Consider the following 25,369-nt stretch of genomic DNA (forward strand, 5'->3'; position numbering starts at 1 on the left):
AAATATTTGGTATCTGCAGCCGTTTATAAAAATAGGTAATTCAGGCTTGGAGTGAGTTCTGATTGATTGACAAGGTGATGCTCCTTCAATTAAAACCACAACTGATGACAGAGTTCTCTGCAGGACCATCGTTGGGGCAGAATCAGAAACTTTTCTTGGGTGCTGTTAAATTTTTTATAAAATTCCAAATCAAAGCCTGGTTTTACGGAGGAGAACACGTGTCACTTGTGTGCAGTGAGCCCTCAATATGATGACCCCTGGGCACAAGCCAGCAGGTGAGGGCCAGGGACACATTTCCCTGAAGGCACATGTGCAAGGTTCCTCCGGTCACGACCCCAACACCAACCACAGACAAGGGACTGGACCTCTGCCCTGGCCCCCTTACAAGGAAGGGGGTCTATGCTTCAGCTTGTTTACTGGTATCCAGCAACATGACTGCTGCTCTGACTGGGGACACTGAAGGCAACAAGTGCCCTAAATAAAGTTTGGTGCTAAGGTGTGCAGCGCCCACTTTGTTTTTTGAAAAGCAATGCACAAGTCACGTTTTTTGGCCACACTATCAGTACACTAGGGAATCCTTACACCATATGGAATCCTTTCAAGGGCTGAAGAATCCTTTGGTAAGAAAAATGAGCCTGCTGCTGTAGGGCCAGCTGCACGCTGACTGTTTTAGGAGCGAGAGCTCACGGAGGGCAGAAGCCCAGTTAGTTTGAAGCAATCAACTCTGGCCGGTTAGCGGGGCCCCTGAGGAGCTTGCGGTGCAACTAAGACAGCAACTATGAAAGTAGCGATTCCACATACTTGTTAGGTTACTTTATATCCTTCACTCTTCCCGTGGATGAGACCAGGGTTAAGTACAACCTCACTCAAATCCAAGTGACACACACCTTGGGCTGCCACGGAGGAGGTGCTGCACACCCTGGCCCGGAGAAGGCTCAGCCGGCAGAGCCAAGATGCAAGGCGACTGTCCGGTCTTCAGGATTCTGACGACTCCACCCCGGACAGGTGCATGAAGAGGTCCCCCAGCTCCGTCACGTCGACGTCTTCAGTGCTGGGGGCGTGCCGGCTCTCTCGGCTCTCGATGAAGTCCCAGAGTCGCACTGAGTTGAAGAACTGCAAGAAGAGCCAGCAGACACATCTGGTTACCGCTGCGGGAGGGGCCCAGAGCGGCCCCACGCGGAGCTGTTCCCGACCAGACACGGCAGAGCCCTCACCCTCACGGTGCCTTCAGAGCTGAGCTGTTTCCGAGGTTTCTCCGGCTCTGCTAGCCGCCCATCAGGATACGCGTGGCGGTAAAGGCATTTGCTTCCAAACGGGCAGGTCCCTTTGCCTTGCTCAAAGTATTTACAAGCTTTTTTTCTGAAAAGCAGAAAGAAAAAAAGAGGATGGCGGAAAAATCAGCCTCACGTTACAGGTGGGGAAACGAGCTGAGAGGTCGGGGTGCTGATTTCCAGGCTGGATAAAAACCACACGACTTTCACGTGCATGGGGACCCCACTGTGTCGGAGCCTGTGTGCTCTCCAAAGGCCTTCAGGGGAAGGTAGGTCTGACCAACCCTCTGGGCCAGCTGTCTGGGCTCCAAGGTTCTGAAGCTGGGCTACTTGCTTCAGCTCAGTCCATAAAGGAGCTCCACCCAGGAAAGTTTTCCCTGCCTCCTGGCCAGCAGTGATGTCAAGGTGACCACAGGAAGCCCTGACAGGGAGTCACAGGGAAAGGTGCGCATCTTAGCAGCTGCCTAAAATTACAGGTCTCAGTCCAATTTTCCTTGGTCCCCACCCTCCAAAGCAGGGCTTCCTAACTCTGTGCTACAGATCCTCTGTCTGAATAGTGTTTTTAAATGCATAAAATAAGACACACAGGTCTACAAAACAGTTACTAAGAAGTTAAAAAAAAAAAAAACAAAAAACTTCCCTCTTACCTTGAAATTCCAGCTCCAGAGCCCTGTGCTAAGAACCCCTGCCCCTGAGGAAACTCGGAGCCAGAGACCTCCCCTTCCTTCTTGCCGGAAGGAAACCTGGCCGACGCAGTTAAAAAGGGTCCCAAGCCGAAGACGGGGAGATGCCCAAGCAGCAGCCCTTCCTCTCTGTCTGAGGCGGGAAGGGGCAGAAAGGGCGGCTGCGGCCGGAGCTGCTGGGGTCCTGATGGCGGCAGACAAGGAAGCAGCCTCCTTGACGTTTTTTTTCCCAGACAAGGGAACGGCAAAGACGGGGGTGGAAGTGTGAGACAGGCCTCGGGGCAGCACCGAGGGCTCCCTAACAGCTGTCGGTGGTGGGAAGGAGCCGCCCCGCTGGGCGGGGGGTCTGCTCTCCCAGCTCGGCTGGGAGGTCTGAGGACCCGACACCTGCCATGGCCGCTGCCCACGAGGTTCGGGCAGAGCTTCACTGACCGCTCAAGCGGGGAGTTCTCACCAGAGTCTGCGAGACACCGAGAACTCATCTGGTTCAAAAATTATTCTCTAGTGCCCACTCCCCAAGTAATTCTCCTCTCAGCCTTACCTGGTCACAAAGGACAAAAGCCTCCGTTCACTCCGACTCCCTCTTTGCTCTCAGCTCTCACGTCCGGTGGTGACTTCTGCTTACAGAGCACCTCCCCTGTCCTTTCAGTTCCTACCTGGCTGAAGCCCTGGGGCACCTTTCTCCGTTCCTGCCTCCCTCCCACCTCCCTCGCACTGGGCTGGACCCTCTTCACATCATCACAGAGGAGTGTCCCCAAACGGCCTGTCCTTGTCATCCTGTTCTTAAAGACACAGTCAGGCTGAGACTCGAAGCCCCTTCAGACTTGACTCTGGTCTGGGTCCCTGCAGGACCCCCCACAGCCTTCTGCACACCTCTTTCAACCCAGGGCCCCCTCCCACTGCCCCCCAAAAACAACCATTCTGCACCCGTGTCATTCCACCCGTCCCCCAGCCCCCCAGATAAGCTACTGGTGCTTCAAGGCTCGAGGTCTCGTCCTGCTTCCCTGACACTCCCAGGTGGGTCCCAGGGCTTTCTCTGTTGTGACATCTGGCTCAGGCCTCTCATGATGAATTTGTCACCAGAAAACCTGGGTCATAATTGCCCTTTTGCAATTTCCCATGAAATTTCTTACTAGTTTACTTTATATTCTCTTACTAGTGCTTAGCTTGAAGGAGTCTGGCCTGTAGCTCAGTAAATGTCTGTGGAATGCAAAAAAAAAAAAAGAAAAAAACACCCTCATCAACAGAAAACAAACAAAAGCCAACCCAAAACAGAAACCAAGGCCAAGAAGACCCGAGTAACAACAACATGAGACTTTCTGGACAACTCCAACAGCGCATCTTTCTACAGGCTGGACCCCTCTGCCTTGCCACTCCTGCCCTCTGGTGGACACACAGTAGCACCACATGAGAGAAAAATGGTAAAAAAAAAAAAAAAAAAAAGAAGAAAATATCAAGCCTTTAGTAATCAATATGCAACTTATAGGAAACATTTAAAAAGGTAACAGAGTTCTGATTTTAGCACCCTTCCTGCAGATTAACTGGAAACACAGATATTATTTAAAAACCTAAAGGCACTGGAGGATGAACAAAAACAGGATTCCTCAAGCGATTAGACACCCTGGAAGGATGGAATGGCAAGAAGTACCTTTTCCAGAAAAAACAAGTTTTTAGCTTAGAGCAGGCCCAAGTCAAGTATCCATGCAGGGCAGCTAAAACTCCAGTGGAAAATCCAGCCTGAAGAACAAAAAGAGTTGGAAGAAATGAGCCACTGAGAAGTGAGGGAGCAGCCCTACAGTGAAAAGGGCCCGAGAGGGACCCATCCAAACACTGTTACTAACTCCGCCCAGATCCTGGACCAGCCTCCGACCCACACCCCCGCGCAGCAGGCTCCACGTGCCTTAGCTAAGGATGACACCTGAACAGAGATCTCAACTGCTGCCCAGGGTCTGAGTTCAAACAAAACCGTCAACACCTTACAGATGAACCTAACAGAATCCAAGGTCCCCACAGGGTAACACTGACTGTCCAGGCTACAATCCAGAATACTCAACATGATGAAGAATCAGCAAAATGTGGCCCACTTGTAAGAGAAAAGACAATCAACAGAGACCAGCTTCAAGATGACAAGGATGCCAGAGCAGCCACTATGAACGTGTTCCAGAAGATAGAGGGGGAAACAAAACCAGACCACCAGAGCCAGAAACCCGTGGGACAGCATACAAAAGTCTATCACCTGTAAATTCAAGTCCCAGAAGAGAAAAGGTAGAAAAAATATGTGATGAAACAAGGGCCAGAACTGCCCTAGATCTGGTGACCAATGTAAACTTACAAATTCAGAGAGAACCAAGCAGTAAAATATGAAGCAAGACCCTCCTGGGCAAAATACCGAACTGCTGAAAACCACGCAGAGCAGAGGCCCAGAGGAGTGACACCACAGTCTGAATGATCAGTGACTTCTTAGACACTGCAGAGGCCAGGTTACAGAGGAACAACATCTGCAAAGTGCTGAAAGAAAACAGGGGTGACCCCAAACTGTTATCTCAGAATTCTAGTCATTGAAAGAGGAGGCAAAAATGGAAATAAGATCAAGCAGACCAATATAGTCAATGAAAAATCCTTCAAGTATGAAGGGGAAAAAGTTATTTCTAATAAAAAGAAAACTAAGAACTCATCAACAGATCAACAAAATGTGAAAGGCAGTTCTTGACGCCGAAAGGAAATTGTATCAATTGGAAGGAATTATACATCAAATGAAACAGCAGTGGAAATATTAAGTATCTAAGTAAGTATTTCTTCCTCTTAAAACTATACAACTTTTTTAAGGCAAAAATTACATTATCTTGTGGGGTTCTAATGAAGGTAAACATTACATCCATAGGTTAAAGTTGCAGGATACAAAGTCAATACACAAAAATCCATTGTTTTCCATATACTGACAATGAGCTATTGTCAGAAACAGAAATTAAGAGAACAGTCCCATTTACAATTGCATCAAAAAGAATAAAATACCTAGAAATACCAAGGAGGTGAAAGATCTGCACACTTAAAATTATGTAAGACACTGAGGGAAGGAATCAAAGGCAACGAGGTTCCCATCACCACCACACTCGGCTATGAGTGAAGCAGCCACTGTCAGCGCTTCAGTCCCAACCCTGCACGAGTGACGTGTGTGCCACAGTGGGCGGCCCATCGTGTCCCACTGTCTTCTGAGGCCTGGCAGTGACTAGTCCTGGCGCGCCTGCTGCTCTGTGTGCTGTGCCGCCTCCCTGCTCCCCAGTGAGAAACCTAAATGGCACTTTATAAAATTGATCACTGAAAGAGGAAACTGGCCAGAAAAAAAAGAAGTGAAATGAAAAGTGGAGTCACTAGAAGGCTGAATCCTCAACCCTTCCACCAAGTCACCGCATCAGCAAGTCCATCCCTGCTCTGAACAGATCCAGAATCTGACCACTTCCCACCACCTCTGCCTCCTACCCTGGTCCAAGCCACTACCACCTCTCGCCTGGGCTGTTTAACACCCGAAGTGGCCTCCCCGTTTCCACTTTTGCCTCCTCTTTCTATATATTCTCCATAGTTCAGCCAGTGATCCTTCCAAAATATCCATCAGATCACGTCACTCTGCAGGTCAAAATCCTACGACGGCTATCCCTCTCATCCAGAATAAAAGCCCAGTTTGTCGGATGGCCTACAGAGCCCTACGCAAGTCACCCTGCTCCCCTGCCCTTGTCTCCAGCAGTCCCCCCTCCAACCCCACTCCTCCCTCACCAAGGCAGACACCCTCCAGCCTGAATTCTGCAGTGGCCACTCCCTCCACCTTGAGTGTTCTTACCAACCACGCAGACAGGGCTTGCTGCCTCACCTCCTCGTGCTCACCTCACTGAGGCATCTCCAGTCCCCGCACTGACACTGCACCCCCTCGCTTCCTCTCCCCACTCTCAGGATTATTTTGCACTTTTAGCTCCATCTAACATGTATTTTCCTATTTATTTTGTTTATTCTTCATTTTCCTTCAGTAGAATGTCTACTGTGTGGCAGCTGGGATTTGACTGACTGTTACTGCTGTGTTCCCAGCAACAGGAAAAGGCCTGAGTCATCTAGATCTTTCACCACTATCTGTTGACTGATCAGAGATGACAAGAGCCTCAGAACTAGGGGCAGGACTTCTGGGGGACACTGCTTAGCTGAGGAACCAGTAAGCAAGTGCACTTCACCACGGCCTTGCTCACCTCTGCGTCCCGACCCCCACTTGATGCCAAGAAAAAGAAGACGCCAAGGGCCTTAGGCCCCCCCAGGGAGGCCCTGCACGACGCAGAGGCTGGACCGAGCCAGGCTGGCACCGGGATCACACCTGAGTGCAGAGCACTTACCCCATTCCCTGTTTGAAAGCTTCAATCAACTCGTTCTTTTTATTCTGATCTTCTACCCAATACACACTTGGAATTACGAACTCTGATATCACACGGCATTCTGGACAAGACCTGAAATGAGAATTGGGTTAGTAAGGGAGAGATTCAGTTGCAAGTCCCTTGCTCAAACGCACGACCACTTCAGAGGTTTCCTACCCCCAAACTACAAAAAGTGACAATCACGATCCTCTGAACCTAATTTACCACTAAAATATGTTCTTCTCAACAAAAGACAACCCAATTTTAAAATGGGGAAAGGATATGAGTAGGCATTTCTTCAAAACGGAAAAAGATGTTCAGTTCCATTAGTTATCAGGGAAACGCAAATCAAAACCACAGTAAGGTACCACTGCGCACCGACTAGGACGGCTAACATCAGAAATGAAAGTATTGGCGAGGATAGGGAGGAACTGGAACCCTCGCGTTGCTGAGGGGAATGGAAAATGGAAAGTATTACAGAGTTTCCATTTGCCTGGCAACTCCACTCCTGGGCGTACCCTCGAAAGTACTGAAGAAGGTATTCAAACAAACACACAGATGTGTCCAGGAGCTAGCCACAAGAGCCAAAAGACAGAGACAACCCAAATGTCCATCAACTGATGAGTCTATAAACAGAATGTGGTCTAGCCACACAAGGGATTATCATTTAGTCGTAAGGCGGAACCAAGGGAGCTCTGAACACACGATGCTCCGTGAAAGAAGCCCGACACCTTGTATGGCTCCACTGATAGGAAATGTCCAGAACAGGCAGATCCACAGAGAGAGAGCAGTGGTGGCCAGGGGCTGGAAGGAGGGATGAACAGGCAGGGACTGCAAGTAGAGATTTCTTTTTAAGATGTTGAAAACATTCTAAAGTTAGATTGTGGTAACGGTTGCACAACCCTATGAATATATTAAAAAATATTAAATTGTACATTTTTATCTCAATAAAGCTATGATTTTACCACACAAATGTGGGTCTCCAGGCAAGTTACTTGACCTCGCTAGGCCTGATCTGTAACGTGAGGATGGTGAGCACAGGGTCTCCGAGAGAACAAGGGCTGAATGTGTAAGCACACTTCCCGAAGGCACGCTGATGTGCCAGCTTCCCCAGTGAGGTGGCTCCTCTCCTACCCCCCTGCAGACCTAAGAATCCTGTGTTGTTCTGTGTCAATTGTATCTCGGTAAAGCTAGGGAAAAAAGAACCCTGTGTCAGCTCACTGAGCACATCCCAGTATCAGACATTCTGTGAAATGTGTTACATGCACTATTCCATTTAATCCTCAACCCTTTTTTAATAGATGGAAGAAAGAAATGAAGTTATTAAAAAGGTCAACAGCCAATCGGCCTCAGGGCAGACCACCAGTCACTAAGCACCAGAGCCAAGGGGGCCACCTCACACAGAGGCTCCCTGCCCCGTGTCCCCAAGACCCTAAAGGCCTGGCAGGCACCGTCACCCACATTCTAAAGGAGAAGGTGCTTGGGCTCAGGGAGGGGCTGTGACTTGCTCAACTCCCTGCAGCCGGTGGCGGGAGCGCAAATCGAACTCTCCCCCTGGTTCCCCAGCTGCGCCCTGCCACACTTACTTGATGATGGGGTTCTCAAACTGCTTGGCACACCTCCACTGCCGGATGCAGGGCAGGCAGTACGTGTGGTTGCAGTTGGAGAGGATCCCGAACCTGCGCTCGGAGGCCGACGCCTTCTCCAGGATCACCTCCATGCAGATGCTGCACACTTTGTCCTGACTGGCCTGGAAGGCAAAGGCCTTCTCCATCTCGTGTTCGAATGTCGCCATGCAGAGCTGAAGCACAGAGAGGGAGGAGGGAAACCTCAGGTTCTGGGCTGGGAGCTGCCAGAGCACAACCAGGTCAGGCAGCCCCACGGGCCCTGCCCTTGGGACACAAAGCGCCCTTGGGCCATCACCGGCTCAGCCCCAAGCTTTCCAGCACTGATAGAGTCACCTCCAATTTAAAGCCAAGACCAGAGGCCCACAGAGGTTAGAGGACTACGGTGGGGTCGTGGAGGTCACAAAGACTGGGACCCTGGTCTCCTGGGCCCCGCCTTCCCCCACCACATCAGAACTGCTCAGTAACCCACAATCTGAAACAGCAGGCTGGCGGTCCAGTCAGAGGTGAGCAGCATCACTCCTTCCCAGGAGAACAAGTTATTTAGTAAGTCCCCTCATTCCGGAAGCAGGTAGTGAACGCCTCCCAAGTGCAGCACTGAGTATCAGGTGCCAGAGTCAGCACAAAGGATACGCAGGCTGAGGCACAGGGGACAGACGCGAGCCAAGCCCGCACGCATGGCACCAGGACAACATCACACCCGGGGAGGAGGGGAGCTCCAATCTCTGCTCACCCCAACACGCCCTGGGAGACAGCGGAGGGTGAAGAAAACCTCCACATGCCGCACTCCTCCCTGCCTCCCACCCGTCTGCACAGCCTCCCCCACACTGCAGCTTAATGACCTGAAAGGTCCCTTCTGACACCAGGCTCCTCCAGCTCCTCCGAACTCGGCCTGGCTGGCCGGGTCCAGGATGTAGGCATTATCAGCGGAAAGGTGCTAACACAAATACCAACGACTCTGCCCCTTGGTGAACCTCTTATTTCTTAAAACGAGTTCACGTGAAGGCTTGTGCAGTACCTTCTCATGAGCTTTCCTTTGCTCTGGGTCAAAGGGGTGTAGGACTCGTAACCTGCAGATCTCACACACTTCCCCGTGCAGGTAGACGCAAGTGTCCCCGAATCGGCACTCCCCCGCCGCCGCGTAGGGGCACAGCTGCTGCTCGCTGCCATAGGAGCTGCTGGCTTCCAGGTCGTCCAGACCGCTCCTGATGGCATCCAGGTAGGAATGCGGCTTCATCTCCAGGCTGCTGTGCGGGTCACTGCAGCCCCCTGGACTGCTCACCGCACTTGGGCAAGTCTTTTCTTCAGCCAGGCCGGAGAGATCTTAGGACAAAGCACACGGCACACACACAGGTGAAAACTGGCCCAAACTTTCTGGTAAGCAATCAGTCAAAAGCTGACAAAGTACTCTGACATTGGGAACTTTACTCTTGGGAATGTACAGAAAAACAGGCCAAGAGGAAAAAGTGAAAAAGTGTTCACAGTCACACTACTTAAAATCGTAATAAAAACACCCATAACTGGCAACACAGGGAAAGCCAAAGTGGCCGTGGTAAATAATTTAAAAAGCAACTTCAGTGTTCTTTTGTATAAAAGTGGCAAGTACGTAAGTGTCAATACATGGATCAGCTATATTTAATAAAAAAATTAGAAAGAAAACAAAATATAAGTCAAAGGGAATGTAGAATGAGGTCAAAAGAACACAGCCTTTTGGTTTCCTTTCTACCGGTGAAGCTACTGACCATTTGAAAGATAACGAGAATGAAAATCTGGAGCAAGTCCTGGGGCCTGAGGCCAGTGTCGAACTGCCCTTCAGGCACGTGCCTCTCACAGCAGAAGCCCCTGCCTTCCCACCACACACCGCTCACCTTTAGAGGGACATGGTGACAGGGTGGGTTACTTGTTTGCTTAGGACAGAAGCTGCCTATCTTACACTGCACAATTCCCAGAACTAGAAACCCCTTTCCCTAGTGAGGACGAGTCAATGAAAACGGCTGCTACAATGTGCAGCCTTCTACCCACGCAAACCCAGCTCCGGACACAGACCACTCCCCAGACCCCGACATGCTATTCTATTTCCAAAGGTACAACTGGTCAGCACAAGAACTATGACTAAGACTATGAACTGACCAAAAGGTCAAACAGGGAAACATGCCCTTTATTAAAATACGGAGCTTTGAAACGAACAGTGTGGTACTTCCTGGAAATGGGCAACCACCCCATGCAGATGGCTGTTCCACAGTGACAAAAAGGTCACATTTCTGTTTTCCCAGGCCAGCTTGGGGCTCTGCCCCCACTGTGGGCACAAGGTCAATGCATCATCTGAATGCTCCGCAGCAAGGACAGGCCTGGGGAGGAGGGGAGGAGCCCTCTTGACAAGAGAGTCCACACAGGAGCATCAGGAAAAGCGAGAACTGCTCTCCAAAAAGGCAACAGAAGGACTCTGCCCACTCACTTCGGTCTCTAAGCACCAATGTTCGCTTTTCACGTTTCCCAGGCTCGTGTAAGTTAGTTTTCACGATTGATGCAGTGATGTCGGAGGGAGGGTGAGAACTGTGGAACCCCGGGGAGGGCACACCATGGGGCATGGTGCCCACAGCACCACCAGCTGCAGCAGAGGGCCTCGTGTGATCGTATCTAAACAGGACACACAGCAGATGTGTTATGGACACACCATACACACGTGTCCCGTGCTCCCCAGACCTGGAACGTCCCTCCTCCTGCTCCACTGGTAGATGTGGAGAATTAGACGATCTTTTCCCATGTTTTAATGGATAAAAGGCTTACCAATTAGTAAGAACTGCCTGGCAATTCAGAGTGAGTGGCACATTGCTGTCTATCTCCTACACTTAAGTGTCCTTGTGGGACTGGAGTGGGACAGACCTATTGCCCCAGACCACACAAAGAGCGCCTGGCAGCTCCCGGGATGTTGACTGAGCGGCCTCCCCTGGACTGTGTCTCTGGGGCCCCCACGGGCGGAGCAGGTGGGGGCAGAGTGGGCCAACTTCCAGCATCCCAGGAAAGCAGATCAGCTTTTCTCTACAAAAGCACAGGAGGTTTTGAATGTTTTCCCGTCTAGAAGTTATAAAACTTGCCTACAGATGTCAGGGGAAAAAAAAGAAGATTCTATACGCACATATGTGTTCCCTGCAGGGGTACTCACAGCAAAAAACTGGAAGCCACTCAAGCATCTAATACAGGAATAGTTAATAAAATGATGGCATGTTAACATCATGAAATACTATAAGATTACAGGTAGGAGATAAAGGAGCAGCACTGGAAGGAGCTTATGACATGTTAAATGGGGAAAGCAAGACATAAACTCTTACGCATGCTGTGAGTGCAATTTTAAACTGCAGATTCATTAACAACAGGCCTGAGAAGTGACTGAAAAAAATAAAATTATTTTTAGGGTACTGAAATTGAGGTTGCAAACTATTTCTGTAATGTCACATTACTTTTAAATTAAAGTTCTCCCCTCATCAAAACCCATGCTCCAAATGACGGATTTAAATCCCCGACAGTCACTCAGCGTGACGCCGCGGATGCAGCGGGGCTCTTGCCTGCAGCGAGTTCCGTAGGCGCAGCAGCCCTTCTGGTAGTATTTGCAGATGGTGGATGGCTTGCTGTTGGCCAAGTCATGCGAGAACAGGCACTGGTTTCCTTCCCGACACACACCGTGCATAAAATACCTGAAGGGACAAGCAGAGGCATAAAACTTTTATAGACACACTTTGCTTTATAGCATCACCACATTCTAGCTTGCACCAAACGTACATCGTGTGTATATTATGTCTCAAGACCCTGCTGGGCACTGGAGATACACGTGTGTCCTTGACTCCAAGACAGAGTGATTTCACATGCACCATAACTACTTCAATGACAGCTCTTCTGGAAGAAAAACGATCCTCCAAATTTTCGTCTTAAGATATATCCTCTTAAAACAGTATGGAGATTCCTCAAAAGGTTAAAAATAGACTTAACACATGATCCAGCAGCAATCCCACTCCTGGGCATATATCCAGAGGGAACCTTAATTCAAAAAGACACCTGCAGCCCAGTGCTCACAGCAGCGCTATTTACAACAGCCAAGACGTGGAAACAGCCTGAATGTCCGCTGACACTGGACAAAGAGGTTGTAGTATATTTATACAATAGAATACTACTCAGCCGTAAAAAATAATAAAATAATGCCATTTGCAGCAACATGGATGGACCTAGAGATCGTCATTCTAAGTGAAATAAACCAGAAAAAGAAAGGTACCATATGACTTCAATAAAAAATATATATATACCAAAAAAAGATATATCCTCTTGAGATATGTCACATATGTAAAATGTGAGCCTTGTAGTTGAGAACATACACTGCAAAACTGCTCTGCTCTCATGGCTGCAATGGAGTTAAAGACCAGGGCTCAAGGTCCAGTCTTGCCACCTATAAGCAGGTCACAAAACTAACTTCCCTGGGCTTTGCTACCTTTACCTATAAAATGAAAATTACACTTCCTACTTTACTGAGCTGTGAGGATCAAGTTAAGATAGTGTAGCACCAAAAGATTTCTCCACAGGGATGTGGCACTGAGACGTCCAACTGTGGCCCTGAAGGAGTAACTGGGAGCCATTCTGGTTCTGTCCAGCCAGCACAGACAGATCCGCCTGAATCCTCAGAGGAGAGCTCAGAGACACCCCAGAGGAACATGCCTTGGCATTAAGGGTAAACAAGCCCTACAGGAAAGAGATTTCAGACCTGCTCTAATAGTTTAGAACACAAAACAGAACAAGCTTCAAAAGGATGTAGCTGATAGCAAATAATTTACTGTCAGCTGAAACAAACTTGAATACTCTTTGAAGGAAGACAAATCCAAATACTCAAAATTAGTCACAATGTTTGGCATCCAATCAAAAATTCCCAGGTACACCAAAAAGCAGGGAAAAGTGGCCCACAGCCAGGAGAAAACTTGGTCAAAAACAGGAATGACAGATGATGGACTCAGCAGACAAGGACTTTAAAAACAGCTATTTTCTCAATATGTTCAAAATACTTAATAATTTAAAGGAAAACCTAAAAATAATACAGGGAGAAATGGAAGATATAAAAAAGAACCGAATGAACTTCTGGAAATTAGAACTACAATATATGAAATGAAAATTACACTGTAACGGTAAGCACACTAGAGAAGAAAATCTCAGAACACTTGAAGACACAGCAACAGAAACTATCCAAACTGAAGCACAGAGAGGAAGAAAGAGAAAGGACAGATTTTGGCTTCTAGCTACGAAGGAGTATGGAACTTGCCCTCCCACTGTGAAACTAGAAAGCAGAACAAAATATATGAGACGACTGCTTTCAGACTGGGACAAGAGGTGACACAAGACTGGCCCCAGAGAGAAGGGAAACAAGGGCCCAGCGCACGCATTTCTGGCTGGAGGCGTATCTTGGACCTTGGTGCAGGGAGGGGAACCCCAAGCAGAGCACTGCTGTCGTGCTGAGCTGAAGAGACAGAGACTGGAGTTCAAGGAGGCTCTTTACAAAGCCTATAAATAGACTCACACATGCACAATCAACTGACTTCTGATAAAGGTGTCAAGGAAATTCAGCAAATGACGCTGGACCCAGTACCTGCATGGAAAAACCAGGACTCAAACATCACGTGTCTATTGCTGCTACCTGATAGGAGTGATGTACACAGCACACCCTGCGATGCATCCCAGCCAAAAAGTTTAATGTGAGTCCAGCAAAACTGCAGCTCTAACCCCTAGTTTACAGGAGACACAGGGGACTGGGACAAGCTAAAAGGCCCCATGAGGAAGCAGCCAATTAAACAGAGAAGAGAGGCGGTGTGTGGGCCAGCTCTCTCCAAAGAGGGGCCATGGGAAAAAGAGGAGGGGCTGGGTTTGGAAAACAGTTTAGTGGTTTCTTAAAACCTTAATCATAAACTTACATGACTCAACAATTCCACTCCTAGGTGTTTACCCAAGAGAAACGAACACACGTGTTCACACAAGTACTTGGACACGAATGTTCACAGCAGCAGTATTCATTACAGTCAGAAAGTGGAAACTTTTACAATCCCACTAACAAGTGAATGGATAAACAAAATATAACACATCCATGCAGTGGGCTATTATTTGGCAATGAATAATGACACACACCACAACAGGGGTGAACTGCAGACACATTACGTGTGGGCTCAACAGACCGCATGCTGCGGGAGTCCATTCACCCGGGGGACAGAGCAGTCCCCGCACAGACCACTGTACGGCCCGACAGTCCACATCTAGAATGGGCCCTACACACGGTATATAAGTTCCATTTCAATAAAGCTTTTAAAAAAGAAAATTTAAAAAGGAGGGAACTGCACCAGGTTAGTAGGCAAAATACAAGGTACACAATAACCAGATACAGTATTTAGTCCTGGACTGTATTCAGTTTGGATAAACCAGTTATAAAAAACATTTCTGGGACAAATGGGGAAATCTGAGTACAGACTACATAACAGATCACTTACTGACATGGCAAGTTGAAGATTAACTGAAAAAAAGCAGGTTATAAAACAGAATATACAGTAAAATGGTGTAGGCGCTATGTAAAATAGTACAGTGGAGCCTCAAAACAGTAAAAACAGAATACCACGACTCAGCAGTTCCACTGCTGGGTACACAGACAAAAGACCCGAAAGCAAGAATTCCAGCATCTGCACACCCCTGTTCACAGCAGCATTATTCACAGTAGCCAAAAGGTGGAAACCATCCAACTGTCCATCAGTGGATGGTGCGTAAACAAAATGTGGTCTATACACACAATGGCATATTGCTCAGCCTTAAAAAGGAAGGAAGCGCGGACCCATGCTACATTGATGAACCTCGAGGGAACTGTGCCAAGAGAAATAAGCCAGACACAAAGACAAGCACTGTATGACTCCACTCACACGGGTACTTAGAAGAGTCAAGTTCACGGAGCGAGGATGCAGCGTGGTTGTTGCCAGGGGCTGGGGGAGGCAGAATGAGGAGTTAGTGTTTAAAGGGGACAGAGATTCAGTCTGGGAAGATGAAAACAGTTCTGGAGACGGTGGTGGTGACGGCCCCACATAAATGTGAATGTACTTGATACTAATGACCTGTACACTTCACAAGGGTTAAGATCGGGGTTGGGGGTAGAGCTCAGTGGTAGAGCACATGCTTGGCGTGAGGTCCTGGGTTCAATCCCCAGCACCTCCATTAAAAAAATGGTTAAGATGGTAAATTTCTATTTTGCCACATTAAAAAATTTTGAAACAGCACATACAGTATGCTCTTATTTTGGTAGATTTTATATATATATATATGTATACACACAAACATACATACAAAAACATCCCTACATTTAAAAAATCTAGGAAGACATACGATAATGTGTTAAGAGTGGCAGTCCTTGAAGGTAAGGCATATGATATTTTTATTTTCTTATTTTTGCCAATCTGTACTTTCTAACATTTCTACCATGAACATAACTGCTCTTGTAATAGCGAATGCTTGTTTTAGTTTTAAAAAATTATAAAAACTATTGAATACTGGCGAAGGTATGGTTAAAAAAAAAACATAAAATGCTCAGTACAGTGCCTGTCTAAGTTCAGCTCTTACGAGAGTCTAGTGGAAAACACTGACAATTATGCTGACAGTTACAAGAGCGATGTGTGCCCATGACAACGTCTGCACAGTTCTGTGCTGAGGACTGAGGGAGGGGGACCGGGGCGGTGTCAAGAGAATGCCAGGCCAAGAGACTGCAGAGTGGACAGGTGCCAGTAGGCGGGGGAAGTATGTGCCAGAAAGAGGCAGAAAGGCAGGAAGGGAGGCCCCAGAGGGTGAGGCAGGCCTGCCGAGAGACAGACAGATGGGAGGATCACGACCCCAACTTCCCAACAAGGGACGAGGGGCCCAAGGGCAAGTCCGCTCCCTCAGTCTCACAGCAGACGGCGGCAGAGGAAAGGCCACTGGGGCTGCAGAGCGGAGACAGGCTAGAGAGGCTGGAAGTGGGGGAGAGGAGCCCGCCAGGAGGCTGCTGAGTAAAGCGGCTTTATCAGTGAACTCCTGTTCTAACTTACTTAAAAATCACGCTCTGGCAACTCTCAAGCACATACACAAGTAGACAGGAGGACGAACTCCCAAGAGGCCCCAGCACCAACCTTCACCCCATCAGCTCCCGAGCAGTCTGGTTGTACCATTTCTCCCCTCTCCTACAAGGTTTTGACAGTTTATCTTTTTTAAAGAGGGATAACACATACCTCTTGAATGAAGACTTCTGGGCAAGGAGGGCCCTCGCTCCCTCTGAACAAGTACATTATGAGAAATATATGAAATGAGAGAAAGCACAAAAGCTCCGCTGAGCAGCACTCCCGACTGTCCAGCACGTTCACTTCTTGCCTCACTGACCCCTGGCCCTGCTCTGAGGAGGGCCAGCCCAACACTCATGATGCAGACAGGAAAGCTGAGGCTCAGAGAGGGGCGATGACTTGGAGATCTAACTGCTGGGCAGGAGACCCCAAGTCTGGCCCTTCCCAGAGAGACCTGATCTTCTCCCACCAAAACTGACTTCCTGTCACTCTGCCTTCGTCCACACCATGGCCCCCGTCTAAAAGCTGTACCCATCTTTCACTGCACTAAACTGTGATAACCCACCTTCCTTCCTGGACCAGCATGAGTCCTGGCTGGACCAAGAACCTTCTTGCCCCTCCAGCCCAGTGTGCTTTCTTTCCTCCAGCCCTGCAGACTCACCGGTGGCAGTTACACAGCACAGTGCTTCCTAATCTGGGGCCCCGACCCAAGGGAGCTGTTGCTCTTGAACAGTTGGGGAACACCTGGTTAACACCATTTATAAAAACAAACTCAAAATGGATTGAACACCTAAATTAAGACTGGAAACCATGATACTCATAGAGGAAACCATAGGCAGAACACTCTTTGATGTAAGTTAAAGCAATATATTTTTTTGGCTCTGTCTCCTAAAGCAAAGGAAATTTAAGCAAAAATAAACAAATAGGACCTAATTAAACTTAAAAACTTTTGCACAGTAAAGGAAACCATCAAAAAAATTGAAAAGACAACCTGCTGAATGTGAAAAAAAAATGCAAATGGTATGACCAATAAGGGGTTAATATCTAAAATACGTAAACAGCTCATACAACTCAACATCAAAAAACAACCTGCTTAAAAAAAAAGGCAGAAGACCTGAAGACACATTTTTTCAAAGAGGACATGCAGATGGCCAAAGGCACATGAAAAGATGCTCAACATCACTAATCATCAAGGAAATGCAAATCAAAACCACAATGAGAGACCAGCTCACATCAGTCAGAACAGCTACCATCAAAAAGAACACAAATAACAAATGTTGGTGAGGATGTGGAAAAAAGGGGACCCTTGTACACTGTTGGTAGGAGTTTAAGTTGGTGCAGCCACTGTGGAAAACAGCATGGAGGTTTCTCAAAAAACTAAAAACAGAACTGCCATATGATCCAGCAATCCCACCCCTGGGTATCTACCAAAAAATCCCTAAGAACATTAATTTGAAAAGATACATGCACCTTAGTATGTTCATAGAAGCATTATTTATAATTGCTAAGATACAGAAACAATCTTAAGCGTCCATTGATGGATGAATAAATAAAGAAAACGTGATATATATACACATAATGGAATACTATTCAGCCACAAAAAAGAATGAAACATTGCCATTTGCAGCAACATGGATGACTTGGAGAATATTATGCTAAGTGAAATAAGTCAGTGAAAGACAAATGTTGTATGTTATCACTTATATGCAGAATCTAAAAAATACAACAAACTAGTGAATATAACAAAAAAGCACATATAGAGAACAAAACAGTGGTTACCAGTAGGGGGGAAGGGCAATGTAGGGGTAGGAGATTAAGACATACAAACTATTATGTGTGAACTAAGCTGCAAGGACACACTACTGTAAAACACGGGGCATATAGCTAGTATTTTATAAATGGAGTATACACCTTTACAACTGTGAATCACTGTATTGTGTATCTGTAACTAATATAATATTGTACCTCAACTATACTTCACTAAAAAATAAAAACGCCTGGGGACTCCAGGAAGATACAAGCTGCGACCGAACACAGAAAGCTGAAACCTAAGCAAGTATGTGGTTCAGCCCGGAACTGGACAAAGGCTGACAACAGGGGGAAGGGGGCAGTCTCTAAGGAAGGTCTCCCCAGACAGAGCAAGGGTACCAGAGAACAGTGGTGCCCATCCACGCTGCACCTGGCTCCCACAAGGGGCCTGGGAGGCTGCCTCAGCTGGAGGCCACAAGATCTGAAGACCTCCCCCACCCCTTGCTCCCCAAGCTTACTTCTGTCTCCACTTGTCCGTCTCCCCAAAAGCAGAAGTGCTGACCAGCCCACCCGACAGTTTCTTTTCTCCCAGGAAAATGACCAGAGGGTATTCTAGTTTATATGTCAGTGTCTATTAAGTTTGGCTAGCATGAGTCACCTCTAAGCGTACCAAAAGAATCAAATTTCTGAGCCTGCAAAGATGACTGGACCCTGTGACATAAGGGACTATACTGAGGTGCCATCCTATTGGGTCCTTCCTGATGGTCAGCTAGGCTCTTCCCAGGCAACACCCCCAGAGGGCCTTCACTAGATCAGAGACTGTACAGTAACTTGCTGTAAGGCTGCTGTAGGTTTACTTAAAAAAAAAAAAAAAAAAAAAAAAGACTCAGAGCCTAACAAACTAAGGGTATTCTTGTTAGAAACTTGAAAGGAACTTAAAAAAAAAAAGGGGGGCCTCTATGAAAGGGATCTCGTTATTCACAATACTGACTTTAAAAGTGTGCAAAAGAGTAAACAGAGCAGGTCTGAGCCTGCTCTCCTTAGAAACATCTGCTTACAAGGCAGGCCCCTGCCTATGGTACCTGGGACTTGGCTGGTAAACAGTCCCCTACACTGATGTAAAATGTCCCTAAGTGACGAGAGTGGCTCACCCTGCCTACACTGTCTGTACAAACAACATGGTTTACACTGAACATCTGCTCTCCTCCTGGGCAGAGGGTGACCAGCCTGGGAACTGAATCTCTAATGGGCTTCCTGGGCACACGTTGCTGCATGTCTGCTGCTGGAGGAAGAGTGTGCTGTGACCCTTTATGGGAGGGAATGAAGATAGGAAGCCTGCACCTGGGTTCCTCAGATGCCGCTTGAGCCTTTCCCCTTACGATCCAGCTGCGACTCCTCACTACATCACTGTGATCGATCTTACTAGCCTTGAGAACCACGATATGCTGAGTCCCGTGGGTCCCTCTAGCCAATCACTGGTGGCAGCGGTGGTCTTGGGATCCCAGACACAAAAGTATATCACACTTCTATACAGTCTGATAATTCTTCTTGAAAAACGATACTCAAGACTGGGACATTATTCCAAATGTCCTCAAAAATGGTAATTTCCAGTCTGAAGGTACAGAAATAAAAAAAATTCAGTGCCAAGAGCCAAGTCCGATTATCAGGATTAGCAAACCCATAGAGTGGAAGAGAACAGGTTCAAACTGGCCATATAAACAGTTCACAAAAGTGAGCTCTAACAAACACCTCATTAACAGTTCTTCTGGAGAGACTAGGCAAGATTTTCTGAAAGAACCAGGGGAGGAGCCTACCAGATGCCCTGTACCGGGCACACAGAGCAAAGATGTTCAGCACTGGCCCTGCACGATGCCTTTTATAATTCTACCAACAACTCCCATAAGTCCTATTCAGAAAATCTGCCTTCCAAACTGCACTCACTTATTAGCTTTCCCATCAAAAAACCAAAATACTTAACCACCACCCCAAATCATCTAGTTTTGTCACTTATAAGCTGGTGGCTTCATGCAACCCATTTCCCTTCTGTAAGTGACTGAGCTAAAATTTAAACAGGTTCAAAAATAACTCCTAGACCACCATCACTGCCTTCAGGAAAGGCAAGTGTGAAACAAGTGTTATATAAGAAGTGAAGCAAGCCCAGTCCTATTTCTGTAGCGTATGTCACCATTTCCACTCCCCCGAGACAAACATAAAACTACCCTGGGCGCACTCTGCTGTCCTCTGGGGCATCTCTGCTGTCAGCTTACAGCGATTCTCCACCAGCTGTGTTATACTAAGCTTAACCCAGGGCTCTTCCATATTACACCTTATAATCAAAATCCAAATGTTCGGCCTTCCTGATGGCCAAACCATCCCTCATGCCCTCCTAGAGTGAGGACTGAGACGTGAACTGTGGAGAGGTGTGGGGTGTTGGTAGTATGAGAGGGGAGGTGCATAGCTGGAGACTCAGAGTAGGGAGACTCTTTCTGGGGGACACTCCAAGGGGGTCTGTTATCCTGGGTGACCTCCAAGTATGGTGTGGCTCTTGCATGCTGCAAAGGATATCAGGTTCACTACCAGCCACTGAACGTCCAGCAGCTCTAGCTGTGGCTGAGGGCCGAGTCCAACAGATTCAATCTGGTTTCTTGCAGGTCTTTCAATGGTGCCTGCCTCTAGCAAAACACTTCTGCAAATCATTTCCAAGTGTGCAGGTAATTTGTGTTCTCAGTGTCACCCTACTTCACATTTTCCCACATAGTTTCACAGACTTAAATTTTGACTGTACTGCTTGTGACAACAGACCCATCAAGGGGAAATGCAGCTAACGCCAGGCACGGTGGTAGGCTTGAAATAACTGATCGGCGGTGGGGAGGAAATAAACTACAGTGCAGGGGTTAAAGGAAGACTGAAGTCAGACAGGGTCCTATGTGACTGCGAGCAAGTTATTTAAATCTCAAGCCTGTTTCCCCATCTGTAAGAGGATTACAAGTGTACTTCACATGGACTGCTGTGGTACACTTCTGTGAGGTTTCACTGAGACTGCATGCTAATGCTTAGCTTAATAGATCATGAATGCTCTTAGGATGGTTTGTTATTATCTAACCTCTTAACCAACCCTGCTGGTTAGGCATTACCATCCCCACTTTACAGATAAGGAGACTGTGGCACAGGTGATACCACAATCAGAATCCAGAACTGCTCAAGCTCTTCCTACTCCTCACTGGCCACAAGAGCCCCTGTATTTTGTGATTTTCAATAAATCAAAGCCCTAGGCCTGGCTCTCAGCAATTCTGGGTCTTCTACTAGAGATTATACAACAAAGGGACCTCTATCACATGAGGAGGACAAAGAAACTGGTTACCAAGCTATAATAAAGGCTTGCACCAGGGCTCTGAAAACAGATATGGGAGACACAGGGAGATGATCTGGAAAAAGAATCAGCAAAAAAATGAACCCCAGACTGAGATTCTGGATAGAGTGGCATATCAAGGAATCAGGGGAGCAGCCATTCTTGCATTCCAGGAAATAAACATATGGAAATGTCTCAGTCATTAACTCTGAAAATCCTAGCATTTCACATCTATCTCTTTGAGAGAAATAACTCGTATTAGACTAACACTGTCCTGTGGCTATTCAGAATAAGCACATATATCACATACCACAGTCAGGAAAACAAACCAAAAAAGTTTGTACCTTGACATAAACCAAAAATAGCCGACCACCCTGTTCAGGTCTGGTGCTCCAAATAAATCACACCTTGAACATTTCCTGTAAGCTACCAACGTCTAGGGATAAGACTCCAGTGAATAAGATAATTAAGTGAGGAAAGCTTTTCCATCACGAGCACACTCATGTAAACTTAGTTCTCTTGGTAAGAACAGTGGATTTTTTTCACTTAAACATGTGTTCTGTTTTCTCGTTTTCCTTGTGAGGCCCAACTCCCTGACATCTCTTTGCAAGTAACCTCTTTTGCTTTCTATATGTTTTTGGACGAGTTTTTCTTTCATATGAGCATATTAAAAGCTTTGAAAACTCCTGTAGTAAAGAAGCTTTAATTTAGCATTTCCCAAACTTGGGGCCATACAGTCTCCAAGAGCACAAACTCAGATGCCACACCTCTGTCAACCTGGATGCTGAATAACCTTGGGCAAGGCACTTCAATGCTGAGGCCTAGTTTCAAGATCTGTGGAAGGGTGCATGCTGCTGGATTACCCGACACACGGCATGTGAAGAACCTCAAAGAGCACCCAGCACACTGTAAGCTCCCCGAAGAACATCAGTTAATACTCAAACAGAACCAAACCCCTCTCATCATTCCAACCCACTCTAGTTACTGTGCACCAGCTCCGTTCCTGCAGGACACCGCTGTATGAGAAACACAGAATTAAAGCTTTCAGGTCAGGCCACCTCCCAGCATAGAAGGAAAAAAATCAAGATGATCCTGATTTAAGTTTTTGTTCCTGCACTTAGGTATGACTTACAGGCAAGTTTCAAGTCTGAGCATAAGATTTCCTTATCTGAAAAATTAGATACCACACAGAGTTTAGATTCAATTACAAAGCATTATATAAATGTGCACTGTTCTGGGGACACATCTTAGAAGCAGCAGCCAGAATGTGCTATACAGTCCACAATGACTAAGAATATTGCTCCAACAGGAGGACCTTCATGCAAATAAAAATAAACACACACAGGGTCTTCACAAAAGACCTTCTAGTACAAATACCCTAGTAAACAAACTCTTTTATACAGACACTAAGTGCAAATTTCTGCTAACTGCTTAATATAAACCACCTGGGCCTTAGATAAACTAGTTTAACAGTTAACACAGACGATTACTAACAGGGAACTTTATACATAGTCCTTTCTCAATTATTCATACTAATGAGAAGTAACAACAGAGATAATACTTAAACTGTTCATTACATAATCAAATCATACTACTGTGGGCTTTTTCTCCCCCTAACCAATGAGTCCCGCACAGATTTAACTGAAACCAATTATTAAAATAAAAATTGTACTTTTTACAAGTTCAATAAGCCTAGGATCCCAAAATTGTCAGGCCACACGCTACCAAGGAATGAGAATACACAACCAAGCTATTTCTATTTCACAGGAGCAGTATAACCACCCGGTTTTGAATTTTCTACAACCACCCAACCATTATTGTATTTCTCCTCGGAAATAGGTCTCTTAGAAAGATGAGAGTATCACTTAACCTCATTCCGTCTGAGTTTCCTGCACCATAAAACAGGAATGTCTGCCTGGGAGTGTTACCGTGAAGGCTAGTGACAACGCATATAAAGGACTTGGAAATAAGCCGAACAATGAACAAACTTCCAGTAAATGCGACCTGCCGTTAGTATTTTCCACACCAGTCTTACTTGCTGACTAACTGCAAGTTTAGGCTGCATCGGAGTTCTCCAAACTCTCAGGAAAAGAAGGCCGCTTTGGGGACCCCGCCTCTTTGTTATCACTCTTGCGTGGTAGCTCCATTTATATACTACCTCTTGGTGCCCCTTTACCCAACCCAAGTCACCTTTCCCTGCTAAACCCTAAGTCCCAGGGCCCCCGCCCCGCCGCCCCGCCCGGGCCCAGAACCCTGCACGGCCCCCGCCGGCACATCCCTCCTTCCAGCCACAGACGCCACTCTTCAAATGCGCAGCACAGCCCCCCGCGCCGGCCTCGGCCACGCAGCGCCGGCTCCGCCTGAAGAAGCCGGACCCCGACCCGCTGAGCCACTTTCCACGAACACGCTCCAACCTCCGTGTCCCTGGCGCGGTAACGGGGCGCACCCGCGGAGGGGCCCGAAGTGGCCAGGCGCCCTAGGACCCCCGCGCCGCCGCACACTGACCTGCAAGTGACCTGCTTGGTGCTCATGGCGGTCGGGTTGGAGCGCCGTCGTCGCGCCGCCGCCTCTCACTTTCGCCGCCGCCGCCGCCTCAGCCTAGGCCCCGCCCACTCCGCGCAGCCGCGTCACGCCGGCGCAAGCCGCCACGCAGGTGCGGCGCCTTTGTAGCGCCGGCGGGAAACCTCGCCGCCGTCACAATTAGTTCCGCCCCGGGGGTGAGGGCGGGAGGACCCTCAACCTCCGCACTCCTGGTCCCGCGTTTCCAAGCCCCCTGGGCGGGGCCTGGAGTGGCGCCCTAGTCCTGCCGCTTCCATCCCAGGAGCCAACTGTTAGTCCTACGGGTCTGCTCCCATCTCCGACTGCATTCCTTAGCGACTTCCGGCGTCCCTAGAATCCTCACCCCTCCGAGGCCAAGCTCCCGCCTCTCCTCCCCGCCCACGTTTGCACGCCCGAGGGCCTTTTCTCAGACCCTGCCTCCGTTGTTCCCGCCAGACCTCGCCTCCTACAGGACTGCCTTGGCCTCTCCCAGTGCTCTTTTTCAAAATCTGTACTCCCACCCCAAGTTTTAGACCTCATTTTCTCTCCTGGCAGTCCTCGGTTATCTTCCCTTTCCTGTGGTGAAAACCCAAGATTATTCGTGACACTTTGCTCTAGTTCTCTGTATCCTGCAGACCCTGCTTACACACCTCTCTTCGTCTCCACCGTCATGGTTCCTGTCTATGCAACCGTCACTCCTTGCCTGAGCCACGAAGTGGCCCCTTAACTGGTCTTCCGGCTTCTGCTCCCGCCCTGTTCTACCCTGGTCACACAAAACCTATTTTTAATACATAAGTCGGATCATGTCATTCACCTCCTTCAACCCTTTCAATGATTTTCCATTGCTTTTTTAAACATTTTTTTAAATTGTAAAAAACAGACATAAACTATAGTGAAGTGCACAAATACACATATGCCTCGGAGTCTCTCTGAATATATACGCTCATAAAACCACCACCCAAGATCAAAATAGCTTAACACCCCAGAAGGGCTCAATAGCGCTAATTATTAGAGAAATATACAAGTCAAAACTATAATGAGGTATCACCTCACACCAGTCAGAATGGCCATCATTAAAAAGTCCACAAACGATAAGTGCTGGAGAGGGTGTGAAGAAAAGGGAACTCTCCTATGTTGTTGGTGGCAATGTAGTTTGGTGCAGCCATTATGTGAAACAGTATGGAGATTCCTCAAAAGACTAAAAGTGGACTTACCATATGATCTAGCAATCCCACTCTTGGGCATACATCTGGAGGGAACTCTAATTTGAAAAGATACATGCACCCCAATGTTCACAACAGCACTGTTTACAATAGCCAAGACACGGAAACAACCTAACTGTCCAAAAGACAATGAGATAAAGAAGCTGTGGTATATTTATACAATGGACTACTACTCAGCCATAAAAAGAATAATGCCATTTGCAGCAACACGGATGAACCTAGAGATTATCATACTGAGAGAAGTCAGACAGCAAAAGACAAAGATCATATGATATCACTTATATGTGGAATCTAAAAAATAATACAAATGAGCTTATTTACAAAACAGAAATAGTCTCACAGACATAGAAAACAAACTTACGGTTACCAGAGGGAAGGAGGGGCATAAATTAAAGAGTTTGGGATTTGCAGATACACACTACTATATACAAAACAGATAAACAGTAAGGCTTT

The 25,369-nt window shown here is 47.4% G+C and overlaps 1 protein-coding gene across 2 annotated transcripts; it reads right to left on the reverse strand.

The window, feature by feature from the left end:
- Positions 1-798: 798 nt before the first annotated feature.
- On the reverse strand, positions 799-23,764 carry MKRN2 (makorin ring finger protein 2). 2 transcript variants are annotated; one of them, XM_031470935.2, is made up of 8 exons: positions 23,661-23,764; positions 11,531-11,659; positions 10,423-10,604; positions 8,986-9,290; positions 7,929-8,143; positions 6,325-6,435; positions 1,215-1,359; positions 799-1,113 (listed from the first exon to the last, which is right to left on the reverse strand). In XM_031470935.2, exons 1-8 carry the CDS (start codon positions 23,684-23,686, stop codon positions 976-978), a joined length of 1,251 nt encoding a protein of 416 aa, XP_031326795.1. In that variant the 5' UTR covers positions 23,687-23,764; the 3' UTR covers positions 799-975. The 2 variants fall into 2 exon arrangements, with proteins under 2 accessions (XP_031326795.1, XP_031326796.1); XM_031470936.2 differs by lacking the exons at positions 799-1,113; positions 1,215-1,359 and adding an exon at positions 2,496-3,154.
- Between the last annotated feature and the right edge of the window lie 1,605 nt (positions 23,765-25,369).

Source organism: Camelus dromedarius, chromosome 17 (genome assembly GCF_036321535.1).
Source record: "Camelus dromedarius isolate mCamDro1 chromosome 17, mCamDro1.pat, whole genome shotgun sequence".
Classification (NCBI taxonomy): domain Eukaryota; kingdom Metazoa; phylum Chordata; class Mammalia; order Artiodactyla; family Camelidae; genus Camelus; species Camelus dromedarius.

Coding starts and splice junctions, on each gene's coding strand:
- MKRN2 (XM_031470935.2), bottom strand. CDS start 23,686: ATGAGCACCAAGCAGGTCACTTGCAG. Junction 10,605..11,530: donor GCCTACGGAACTCGCTGCAG/GCAAGAGCCCCG, acceptor TGTCCTGTTTAG/ATACGATCACACGAGGCCCT. Junction 1,114..1,214: donor GCTCTGAAGGCACCGTGAGG/GTGAGGGCTCTG, acceptor CTCTTCTTGCAG/TTCTTCAACTCAGTGCGACT.